The 12,800-nt window shown below is 38.6% G+C and overlaps 1 protein-coding gene across 1 annotated transcript in view; it reads left to right on the top strand.

The window, feature by feature from the left end:
• The window catches only part of LOC126457611 (cysteine sulfinic acid decarboxylase-like), a 106,178-nt gene extending 101,846 nt beyond the window's left edge, over positions 1-4,332 (top strand). The window contains exons 6-7 of the mRNA XM_050094067.1: positions 279-470; positions 3,474-4,332. Coding sequence (XP_049950024.1) covers positions 279-470; positions 3,474-3,647 — 366 coding nt within the window. The 3' untranslated portion in view covers positions 3,648-4,332. The remainder of the gene's footprint in view (positions 1-278; positions 471-3,473) is intronic.
• The last annotated feature ends 8,468 nt before the right edge of the window (positions 4,333-12,800 follow it).

Below are 12,800 nucleotides of genomic sequence, written 5' to 3'. Positions count from 1 at the left end.
AAATAATAATTTTTCACCTGTACATGAGTGCCCAGTGTGTAGTTACATAAAATGTAACTGAAGTAACAGGGAAATTCCCAATTGTACTACCACGATTTCCGTGCATGTCATCATTCTTGTAAGAGTGTGCTATTGATGGTGAAATGTATTTAATGATATTTGTGAATACTCAGTACGAATAAACATTAGTGCCATTATATATTCTGTTGTGTCATTTGTTTGTCATATTTGTAGTAACACGCTTGGGAATAACATGATATTTTTATTCTTTTTTAAAGGGTTCTGAAGGATTTGAACAACATGTAGACAGTTTGATGGACTGTTCACGGTACCTTACAACAAAGATAAAGGCTCACAAAGCATTTAAACTGGTTTTGGAACCTGAATATATTAATGTTTGCTTCTGGTACATTCCAAAGAGGCTGCAAGGCCTAGATAATCAAAATGATTTCCACCAGTCTTTGCACAAGGTATTTATTATTTACAATTTAAATTTAACACCAAACATTTCCTTTACACTAGAAATATTGCTGGTACAAGTCATGTATAAATGCATACTGTCATGTTTTACATTTAGAAAACTCAGAAGGCTACATAAAATTTGTTAAATTCATTGATATTACATCTCCGGGTTCACCAATTTTCAGTAATGTAATGAGATGAATGGAACTTTCTAGAGTATTATGACTGGACAGCTGCTACATTATGTTCAATTTTTTTCTACTGTGGAGCCAGAAATTGAAATATGAATAGCTACTCTATGCTAAATAATAAATTCTCACATGTGAAGTGTACAAACTGTACAGTGCAATCAAGAGCTCAAGTTCCACTACCACTAGGGCTGTAAAGTGGTCTAGTCTGTTAGGTATCAAAAGAGCAAAATACACATACAACACACTATGTTGTACTTAAGAGTAGTACTGCATGGAATGAAGTCTAGACAGTTAAAAAGAGACCCATGAACAGGCTTAAGGTATTTGATATGTGAATGTATCACTGTACATTAAGAGTCTTCTGTACAGTTTGCATGACTGACAGCAGAAGTACTTAACTAACAATGTATTCTGAACAATTTTTCATGTGGAAAGTACAGTTTCATGCAGCTTATCACTGAAAAAAGAAGGGACATTTGGGGGTGAATGGAAGATAATTTAGGCATCACTGAATCCTTAAGGGTGGCTCAACATCTTGGACATTACCAAATTGGTTAGGAAAGTTGAGAAAAGAGGAAAATGCTTGATGGTGGCTTGCAACCTTCTGCAAGAAGACAGCACTCAAAGGTGTAATAATAATAATAATAAGAAGAAGAAGAAGAAGAAGGAGAAGAAGAACAAGAAAAGAATGAAGAATTCTGAGGTAACAGCTGTGGCAGCAATGATGGCATTTTGAAGTAACTTTCTTACAGTGATAACAAATATTGCACCTCAGAATGAACAACAAAATACTGAGGAGTTAGATTTACTCCAGCAAACAGCATTTACATTATTGTTCAAAAATACACCATTGTGCTTAAGCTAATTGATCTTATGCATTCATAAAAAATCTTTACACCATGCAGACTACACTGTGGCAAACTAACATGTAAACATGAGGCTTATATGGTATGCCAGTATAGGACCACTTAGTTTGTCTACAACAATAAATGCAGGCACAGTCTTAAGTAAGTATTTGTTTTATACAATTGCCAAATGGTATTCAAACATGATACATAGGGAAACATGATGGCTCAAATAATACATCTGGATGGGCTTAAACATGGTCAGATCATAGGCAGGTTAGAGGCTGGCCAGTCAAATGTAGGAGAGCTAGAAGTTGAGTGTTGTTCATATTATCATGTCACAATGATGGCCAGTGCAATATTGTTTAACTTTCGATAAGCCTCATTAATAGGTTTCAGGCGAACATCCACATACTGCTACAATAGTTTACTGTTGAACATCTACTAGCAATAAACTCCTGAGCACCCATTTTGCAGTCTTTCAAATAAATTGAACAGGCACTGTCATTGCTTTAACTTACTGCCTATTGGTGTAACACTTATTTCACGGTTAAGTTGATGCATTGTTGTTGTTCTAACCAACACTGGTTTCTTGTCTGAAACTCGACCATGGGCTGATTGTCTCAGGGTCAAAAATTGGGCCCTTATATATCATCACAATAACAAGCACTGAAACTACACATTGGTTGATGTTTAATTTACAGAAATTACAATTAAACTTAACTCATTAAACTAACTGAATACATTGAAAAATTGGTTCTTTTTAACAGTTTCTTCTGCTACAAGAGTTAGGCTGAATTATTTGATTAAATCATGAAATTAACAAATGTCATTACACAAACAATACTTTTGACAACATTATTAATTACTTTTGAATGAATTAAGGGCTGGCTTTGCTAACATGTTTTCGAATAGAGCCAAATAGATACTTTACGATTACTAGTATTTCATCTTCCAAATGTTTACAATTATTACAGAATTTGTATTTGTTTATAGGTCAACAATACAATTTAAGTTACGAAACAATTACTGATTTCACCCTTTAACAAAAGATACTAACTAGGCATAGTCAAAATAAATAAGAATATCAATTACATACATAAAACTAAGCTCAAAATTTGACTAGGCATTATTTTTCTTAAAACTGAGGGCCAACCTTTTTGTTTTATGAAATTGCAGATGATACTCACATATGTTAATAGTAATTAGTAAAAGATGAAAAAACGAATTTAAGGAGGCAGATGGCAAAACAAGAGGAGAATTAAAATTATCCCAGCTTGCTTCATCACACTCTTTATTGATGTTTATGTTGCTTCATTTCTGACTCCGCTGCATGATGGACTCTACAGAAGACAATGAAAGAATTAACAAACTAACTAACAAATGAACCAATTACATATTACTATGTGTTCCCAGAACTGTGGCATCAATTAATATGAATTAAGATTTAGATAAGGGGATATTAGTTTCTAACTGATACTTTTGTAATTACTCCCATTATCTTAGTATGTTACATTGAAACTTGTTTTATTACTAATATTACTTTCTAACATCAATGGAAATGAAAATAAAAATGTATGATATGCATTTTATAGCTTATTTTTAAAGTTTGAAAGTTTTGCTATAGTGTAAACACCCAGGAGGTAGATTTGTGAGGTTATGCATTGTTTGTAAATTTAGGAACTTACATTATGGATTAAAACACACACACACACACACACACACACACACACACACACACACACACACAGAGAGAGAGAGAGAGAGAGAGAGAGAGAGAGAGAGAGAGAGAGAGATTGTATTTGTTTGGATATCTACATAACACAGATTCCAAAATGCGATTATGAACTAATATTTCCAGTGTGTTGATAGAAGATAATAAATATAATAATATATTAGAAATGTGTAATATCTTTATTTTTCATGTGTGTGACATTTATTCGGTTCTTTTGTTTTTCTAATATTTAATATATAGGTTGCTGCAAAGTTAAAAGAATTGATGATGAAGAAAGGAAGTATGATGATCAACTATCAACCACTTCGAAACTGGCCAAACTTCTTCCGTTTCGTTGTGCAGAACTCTGCTGTCACACATGCTGATATTGACTATTTTTTGGAGGAATTGGATCGACTTGGGTCTAGTCTTTGAATGTTTCTCTGCTAGCATATTGAAATAGTTTGCGAGATTAAGTATTAATTTATTTGTCAAAGTGTAATTTCATCATTCATGAACTTTTAAGAAAAAGTATACTTTCACCTGGACTAAAATTTTACTGCACAAGCATACTAAAACTGACACAAGAGAACACTGAAACACAGTTGTCAAATACATAAGAAGGTCAACACAAAAAATATTTTGAGGTAAATTGTCTGCAGTGTGCTGCCCTTTCTTTTGACCTGTCCTTTATTTCAGAGAAAAGTTTTCTGTATTTACCTTTACATTTCCTAATCAATCATTAAAAGCAATTAATGGTGTGAATAGTATTGGTAAGCAGCATATTCTTAAAACATGAAATGTATTTCTTTGCTGACATTATTGGCTAGTGTTATGACAAACAGATTACAAATAGTTCAAAGAATTGTCAAGTATTCTGAAATTATTCCTTAATCACATAAATTAAACAATGCATATTTTTTTGGAATGCTGTACAGTTAATTTTACCACAAGCAGTTAAGACAATAAGGGAAGCAAGAATATTTTGCCAATGTAAAACATAGTAAATTCAATGGATCTTTTAAAATGTGCTATTTTGTGTTGTACCAGTTTGCTGATAAAATATTTTAACAGGAGAACTTTGTACATATTATTGAAATAAACATGATACTGCCATCAACATCTTGATGCCAATGAAGAAGATTTAATGTAATGTTGTTGTGGTGTCTATGAGATAAATATACTGTTTGCAGTTGTGATTCCCTCTAAGCCTGTAGAAGACCTAATCCACTGTAAAACATACAAAATGTAAGATGTGGGACATCAGTATCACCTCTAATGTTTTGTTGGCAAAATAGTCTTTTTATGCTCGGGATCACAGTCACATTAAATTTCTTGATGTAAATCATTGACCTATTTCTTATTTTAAACAGACAATATATTTCAGTTTCAATTTTTCCGTTATGTTGCTTGGTAGTGCCTTAGGGAATGAAGTTAGTTAATAGTCAGTGAAACAAAGTGTTGTTTCGAATAAAAACAGCCTGAAGTGGGAAAATTATTTCTTTCAAGAACTTTTAGTTGTAGTTTTATTTATATTTGAATGTAAAAGTAGTGTCATGCTGTGTGGGAAATTCAGTCACAATGTGGCACAGAGTTGACTACAATCTTTTCTACACAATACTCTCTTTTTTGTTTTCAAACTGGGTGTGAGTGGAAGTCTGTGCTTCTGCAGACTGACTTTTGTTTCAAGGGCATGTCTCCTTCAGTGGCATTATTCTCTTATTGGCTCAACAAATTCAGCCGTTAAAGAAGTTCACTTGAATAAGGGGATCAGTCATGATACCTGTCTTCAGGTACTAGCATGGGATACAGACACCACATTCATAGAAAGTCCGAAAATAATGCCAATTACATAAACCAGCACATTCAATTTTTTTGGGTGCTGAATGAAACACATTTGGCAATCAAGAGGGTTATGTATGAAGCCTACAATGACTGCTGCAGTGAAATCTTATTGAAAGATCCCTTGAAAAACTCAAAAGAAATTCTGGTCATGTGTATCGGTTGTCACTGTCACCAAAGTTAGTGTCTAGATCTTCATGGAAAATACAGGAACTGAAACTGAGGGTAGGAAAGCAAAAAAGGAGAAACAATGAATTTCATTTTCAAATGCTCCTTCACAATGAAATACGTAGAAGCACTGCCCCAGTTTGCTTCTTGAGCCACTGCAAAGCTCAATTTATACATATATATATAAAAAAATCACTAAATACCAATGCAGCTGATTCTGATGGCATGCCACCAGTTGATCTTTGGTACAAACCTTGAACATGGAGTAACCACACTGGCTGTGGATGACAGCTGGAAACCCCAAGAGAGTGCCATCCAAACACCCTGGCCTAGAGTGGTGTGCTGAGTGCAAACGTCAACAAAACCAGTGCCACTGGGGTGATGCCTGCCTGGCACCAAGAGGTTGAGCAGCATCCAAGGTTGACAGTCATGCAGGAGCTCAGTGGGACTCTTGAACCTAATTGGCATAATTCTGTAAGAGCTTCTTTTTAATAATAATAAAAAAGAATGAAAGCCTCCTCAACTGGGAAATCTTTTATGTACTTGTGCATCTGTGTCTTAAAAGTGTGGAAAAGGTATTTTGACTTGCATTTCATCTGTGGATGGAAGGGCGGCACCATCACATGGTGAATGTTATTGTGTGTACAAAAGTCCTTGAAAGATTGCACCCTGAACTGAGGATCATTGTCTGAATCCAGGGCTCAAGGCAAGCCTTCACAGTCACATTTGGCATTGCAGGGCATAAGAAAAATGAGAAAAGCAGCCACCAGTAACAAGGGAACCACTAACAAAATCAGTGTGGTCTCTTTCCTAAAGCTGTGTAGGGATTGCCCCTGAGGCACTTGCAGACCCAAACACTTGCAGCAGATTGTGACAACGTGTTCCACCTCCTGCTTGATAACTAGACAAAACATGTGGTGGCATGCCAACAGTTTTGTGCAAGAGATTTCCTAGTGATCCCAGTGTAATAAGCAGAGGACCTACCACCACAGTGCAGCTGGAACCACATTGCAGGGAGGAAGAGACAAAGGCACAATGCATAAAAATTCTGGATCTGTCCCTATGCCTGGCCATGTGGATGGTAGGGCCACCTCATACCGAGTTGAAAACAGAGGAGTTCTTTCTGGTTGAATGAGGGATCATTGCATGTTGCAATGTGTGAGAAAAATGGACGTCGTAACAGTACAAGGAGAAGAAGTCCTGACAACGAGTGGCTTTGTCTGGTAAGGACACCGACAAGCTACGCAGAGAATCCAAGGGCTTATGATTAGTAATTAAATGAATTTTTGCACCATACAAGAACACATGAAATTTTTGTAAGGCATAGATGATACCAAGAATTTTTGTCCACTGAGAATAGTGATGCTGAGCTGAGTTGAGTGTTTTTGACACAAAAGCAAAACGTTGTCTGGAGTCAAGTGAATGGCGGTGGGCCAGGACTGCCTCTACCTTGTACTAGAATACATCCATGGCCAGGACCAGATGCTTACTGGGTTGAAATGCAAGGCACGGCACTGAGCAAAGACTATCCTTGAGTGCACAAAAGCATGTCCCCAGGCTGCAGACCAAAGGAAAGGAACACTTTTCTGAAGCAACAAATGCAAGGAGTGGACAATAGTAGCTGCTCTGGGAATAAACTTGTGATAGCAAGCCAAGGAATGCCTGATGTTCTCATAGATTAAATGAAGAGGGAAAAGCCATAATGGTGGCAAGCATTGTTCCATGGGGTGCATACCCTGCCGCAAAATTTCATGACCCAGATAAACAATGCGAGGCTGGAAAAAGTGAAGTTTAGTGAGATTTACATTTGAGATTCATGGTCTGTAGAACAGTAACCAAGAACAGAGGTTATGTAGTCATATGTTGTTCTAAAAGACATTGAAAGATGGCAGGCACACTAGCAACTCCAAACATTAGCCATTGATGCTGATAGATGCCAAAAAGCATATTTACCTCAAGCAATTGTTTTGGCGCCCCGTCCAACAGAAGCTGAATGTAGGCTTTGGCCAAGTCAATTTTTGAAAAAAAATTGACCCCCAGACAACTTTGTGAGTGACTCTTATGGGTGAGGTAGGGGGTAAGTGTTTATGACAGCCTATGCATTAACATAGTAACCTTGAAGCAGCCACAGAGCCTCAGCTGACCAGATGGCTTCTTTGAAATCAGTAAGAGCATAGCCCATTCACTTGAGGAAATTGGTCTAATCACCCCCAATGACATTAAGTGATTCATCTCTGTTTTAAGCTGGTCATGTAAAGCTATTTGGACCAGCCATGCCCCAAAAAAGTGAGAATGGGCAGAGGGTTTGAGGGTGCTGTGTGTTGTGAAATTGTTTGCACACTACCCCTGGAGCAAATGGATCCAAAAGTCTGGAACACAAAGAACCCAATTTACTATAAGGCACTTTACCTGAAACCAGATGCATCACATATGTAATACAAGAAAACAAAATTAACAAAAGCATCTAACCCGAACAAATTTTCAGTAGGTGCATTGTTAACCACCAAGTGTGTAACTGAACAGGCAACTGACTTGTACTGTGTCCACTGTGAATCAGCCAAGAATAGGAATCTGCTGTTTGTGATAGCTCATCAGCTGACACTTGAGTTGTGCTTACAGTGAGAGAGTACATTGGTGAGTTGAGCAGGGACACAGCAGCCCCCCTTATTGAATTCTATGATTAATGGCTTACCCACACTTCAATGAAGAGTTTGTTCTGGCCTGCAGACAATGGCAAACACGATAACCAAACAGTATGAATATTGACAACCATTAACTCCTGAAAAGTCTCCTGGGGCAGGAGGATATAAAGATCAACATACCACTGGTATGTAATCTTACATTTATGGCAAGAGGCCCACTGCTTGGGGCAGGCTGCCCACTTAGAGTGTACAAAACAAGAGTGGCATGAAGGAAGTGGTGTTCACTCTTCCTGCTGCCAATGATGTGTTCATCTCATTGGCCAAATTGGCTTGTTTGTACTGAAGGTACCTCCTCTTCCCCCCCCCCTCCCCCCCCTCCCCCCCCCCCCCCAAAAAATCCCTTCGGTGTGAGCTGCACACTGCCAACAACACCAGCTTCACTTCAAACCTCTAATTGCTTGCCCACAATGTGGGAACCTGGAACAACTGCATAATATTCAAAAGCTCTTCTAACGATGGTTCCTCAAGGACACACTGATGCACCTCCTGATCTGGGACAGAACATATGATTGCATCTTTGACTATGACATCCATGTAAGACTCCTGAGACCTAGCCATGATGAAACGACATGGGAAGCTCAGCTGCCCGATCTCAACATACTTGCTATTACCATTTGTGACAGTGGTAGAATTCAACAAGTCCAGTGATCACATGAATGTGCTTTCGGTGACAGGAGGGCAGCAAACTATGCATATTGTCGAAAGAAAGTGATGTTGATTTTTGCAGAGGAGCTAACTAGTAGGTGATACATACAAGGGGGCATCCATGACAAGAAAAGAGCCTTGCAGACCTCCATGTCAACCAGCTGGAGTACGACAAAACTTTGGTGAAGCCCTTTCTTGCAGAAGCCCCTTCTTGTAAAAGTCCCACTGTTCTGTCGATTCATCAAAGAGGGAACTGTGGTGGGTGAACAATCGGTGGCTGAGCCTGGCCCAGTGTAGCGAATAACCATTTCAACATGGCTGTATGCACCTGCTGCTCTTGCAGAAGTAACTAGAGTAAAGCCTCCATGGAAGGGCCAAATGGCAGAAAAACCACAGAATCCAAAACATGCATAAATTCAATCCTCGCTGTCACCACTTATGTCTTGACAAGAAACAGAAGGAAACACATGGCTGTAAAAGAGATGCAATTTATTGTATTATTCTACAAGAACACAATGAAAGTATTTTATATATCTCAAACACAATTAACAACTGAAGACCTGGAGGCACATGCATGCCCTTAAAAAGATGCTATTCCCATCAGGTGTCACTGGTGTAGTACTGTGCACACATTGTGTACTTGGTGTTGGTGGTCATTGATTAGGCTGACAATGGTGGCCACCTCTGGTAATTGTGGTGAACTGTTTGAATTTTGGTGAGCACTAGGCTCACTGTAGTGGCCAGACTCTGGGTGGTAGGTGTTGTAACAGGTAGGTTACAACATATTCCATACAGAATCTGTAGCTCAGTTGGCTTTCATTTTAACCATAATATGCTGTAGGTCCCTTGAACAAGAACAAAGAACTGTGGCCAGTGATTGGAAGGAAGCATGAATCACTTCCATCTACGAAAGAGTGGCAGAAGTGAGCCGCAAAACTAAAGCCATACTTCACTGATGTTCATCTGTTGCAGAATCCCAGGACATATTCTGAACTAAAACTTAATGGGGTACCTTGAACAGAGTGACCTCCTTCATGACAAATAGCATGGATTCAAAAAACACCTATTGTGCAAAACTCAGTTTACACTTTTCACCTATGACATTCTGAAAGTCATGGAGCCATACAATCAGGTGGATGCAGTATTTCTTGACTTGGTACCATACCAATGATTAATGAGAAAAATATGATTGTATTGTGAATCAAACAAAATTTGTGACTGGATTGAAGTTTTTTCAGTAGGAAGGATGTAGCATGTTATCTTGAATAGACAGTCATTCAAGAGAAGCAGAAATGACTCTAGGCATGCCCCAGGGAAGTGTCTTGGGACCCTAATTCATCATGTTATATATCAATCACAAGGCAAGTTATATTAATACCAACTTCAGACATATTACAGATGATGCAGTCATCTATAATGAAGTACTGTCTGTAAAAAGCTCCAGAATTGATTAGTCAGATATGGATAAGATTTAAAGTGCGAAGATGGGCAACTTGCTTTAATATGCAGAAATGTAAACTTACATGCTTAAAAAACATAGGATACTATGACTACAATATCAGTTATTAAGAATTAGAGTCAGTAAATCGTACAAATACCTAGGTGTAATGTTTTGTGATGGTCAGATACACACAGTTGTTGGTATGGCAGGTGTTGGTTTGTTGGCAGGATACTGGGAAAATGCACATCAGTCAACAAAGGAGACTGCTCACAGTTCTCTTGTGTGTACCATCTTATGATTTTTCTCAAGTGTGTGGGACCCATACCAAATAGGTGGTAAGGAACATGTATAAAGAAGGCTGGGACAAATGGTCACGGATTTGTTTGATTCTTGGAAAAGCTTCATGGAAATGATGAAAAACCAGAAATGGAAGACGCTTGAAGACAATGAAGACTAACCCATGATAAACTACTAATAAAACTGTGAGAACCAGTAATTTTAGTGAGGGATCTACAGATATTCTGCAGCCCCTATGTATCACTCCCATATGGACTTTGAACAAAAAATTAGACTAATTATAGCATTCATAAAGGCATTTAAGCAGTCATTTTTCCCACAGTCCACACACAAATACATAGAGAAGAAGTAATCCTAACATGTTAATTAACCTCTGCCATGCACTTTGCAAGGAATGTATACAGATATGATGAGATCAGTGAGCATCTTTAAAATCTTATCTTAGCTTTTCAGCAATTATCGTACACACATCAAAAAAAGTTTTGCATCATCTCAGTTCTGAGAGTCCTTGAACCTGTACAGAAAATTGGAATAGAGATCAACATAAACATCATTTCCACCCTTTTTATTGCTCACAAAAACCACACATTGCATTTTGTACCACAACACAGTGAGACCTTCAGAGGTGGTGGTCCAGACTGCTGTACACACTGGTACCTCTAATACCCAGTAGCATGTCCTCTTGCATTGATGAATGCCTGTACTCATTGTGGCATACTATCCACAAGTTCAATAAGGCACAGTTGGTCCATATTGTCCCACTCCTCAATGGCAATTCAGTGTAGATCTCTCAGAGTTGTTGGCAGGTCACATCATCCATAAATTGCCATTTTCAATCTATCCCAGGCATGTTTGATAGGGTTTATGTCTGGAGAACATGCTGGCCACTCTAGTTGAGCGATGTCATTATCCTGGAGGAAGTTATTCACAAGATGTGCAGGATGGGGGTTTGAATTGTTGTCCATGAAGACGAATGCCTCACCGATATGTTGCCGATATGGTTGCACTATCGGTCAGAGGATGGCATTCACATGTCGTACAGCCATTACAGCACCTTCCATGACCACCAGCAGTGTACATCGGCCCCGCATAATGCCACTCCTTGCTGCACTCACTGGACAGTGTATCTAAGGTATTCAGTGTGACCAGTTGCCTCCAAACATGTCTCCAATGATTGTCTGGTTGAATGCATATGCAACACTCAATCGGTGAAAAGAACGTGATTCCAGTCCTGAGCGATCCATTTGACATGTTGTTAGGCTCATCTGTACTGTGCTTCATGGTGCTGTGGTTGCAAAGATGGACCTCCCCATGGACGTAGGCAGTGAAGTTTGGCATCATGCAGCCTATTACGAACAGTTTGAGTTGTAACATGACGTCCTGTGGCTGCACGAAAAGCATTATTAAACATGATGGCGTTACTGTCAGGTTTCCTCCAACCCATAATCTGTAGGTAGCAGTCATCCACTGCAATAGTAGCCCTTGGGGGCCTGAGTGAGGCATGTCACTGACAGTTGCTGTCTCTCTGTATCTCATATATGTCTGAACAACATTGCTTTGGTTCACCCCATGATGCCTGGACATTTCCCTTGTTGAGAGCCCTTCCTGGCACAAAGTAACAATGCGAATGTGGTCTAATCACAGCATTGACCTCTAAGTAGGGTTGAACTGCAGACAACATGAGCCATGTACCTCCTTCCTGGTGGGATGACTGGAACTGATCAGCTGTCGGACCCCCTGTATCTAATAGGCACTACTCATTCACGGTCAACCTCTATCTTCAGGAGTTCTGGGAACCAGGGTGATGCAAAACTTTTTTTGATGTGTGTAGTAATCACAATGTTTAACTTGCTATCATAAATCTCAATGTTTGGAGTTCAGTAAGTGCAATCCCAATAGAAAAGCTCTGGTGATATTTTCACAGTAAACATTTATGGAAAAGTAAATTATCTTTTTAAATAATCTGTTAATTTTACATAATGAAAGTGGTTACTCCATCCATTACATAAAATCACTAAATACCAATTAATACAACTCAGATTTTTGTTTCACCCAAAACAGCAGATTGTTTTTCGTTTATGATATGGTAACATATTTGAAAACTTTCTACAGTATGTGTGTTATGTATAATCTTTCTAATTCTTTATCAGGCTGAAAACAGGTTGTTAGGTTCCCTCTAATGTGGTTTTGTGTTTATCCAGTCATGTAGGGTTCAAATGATGTCACAAGCCCAGAAGAGGTGCTGCAGGCAATGTTATGCTGTTAGCAGAGGCACTTGCATCGATCGTCTGCTGCCATAGCCCATTAACTGCAAATTTCACTGCACTGTCCTAACAGATATGTTCATCGTATGTCCCACATTGATTTCTGTGGTTATTTCATGCAGTTCTGATTGTTTGTTTAGCTCTGGCATCTCTATGCAAACAGCGCTGGTCTTGGCCGCTAAACAATGGCTGTCAGCCATTGCGTATCTTTGATGAGAGGTAGTGCCCA

The sequence above is a fragment of the Schistocerca serialis genome, chromosome 1 (genome assembly GCF_023864345.2).
Source record: "Schistocerca serialis cubense isolate TAMUIC-IGC-003099 chromosome 1, iqSchSeri2.2, whole genome shotgun sequence".
Classification (NCBI taxonomy): domain Eukaryota; kingdom Metazoa; phylum Arthropoda; class Insecta; order Orthoptera; family Acrididae; genus Schistocerca; species Schistocerca serialis.
This window is presented reverse-complemented; position numbering and strand designations above follow the sequence as displayed.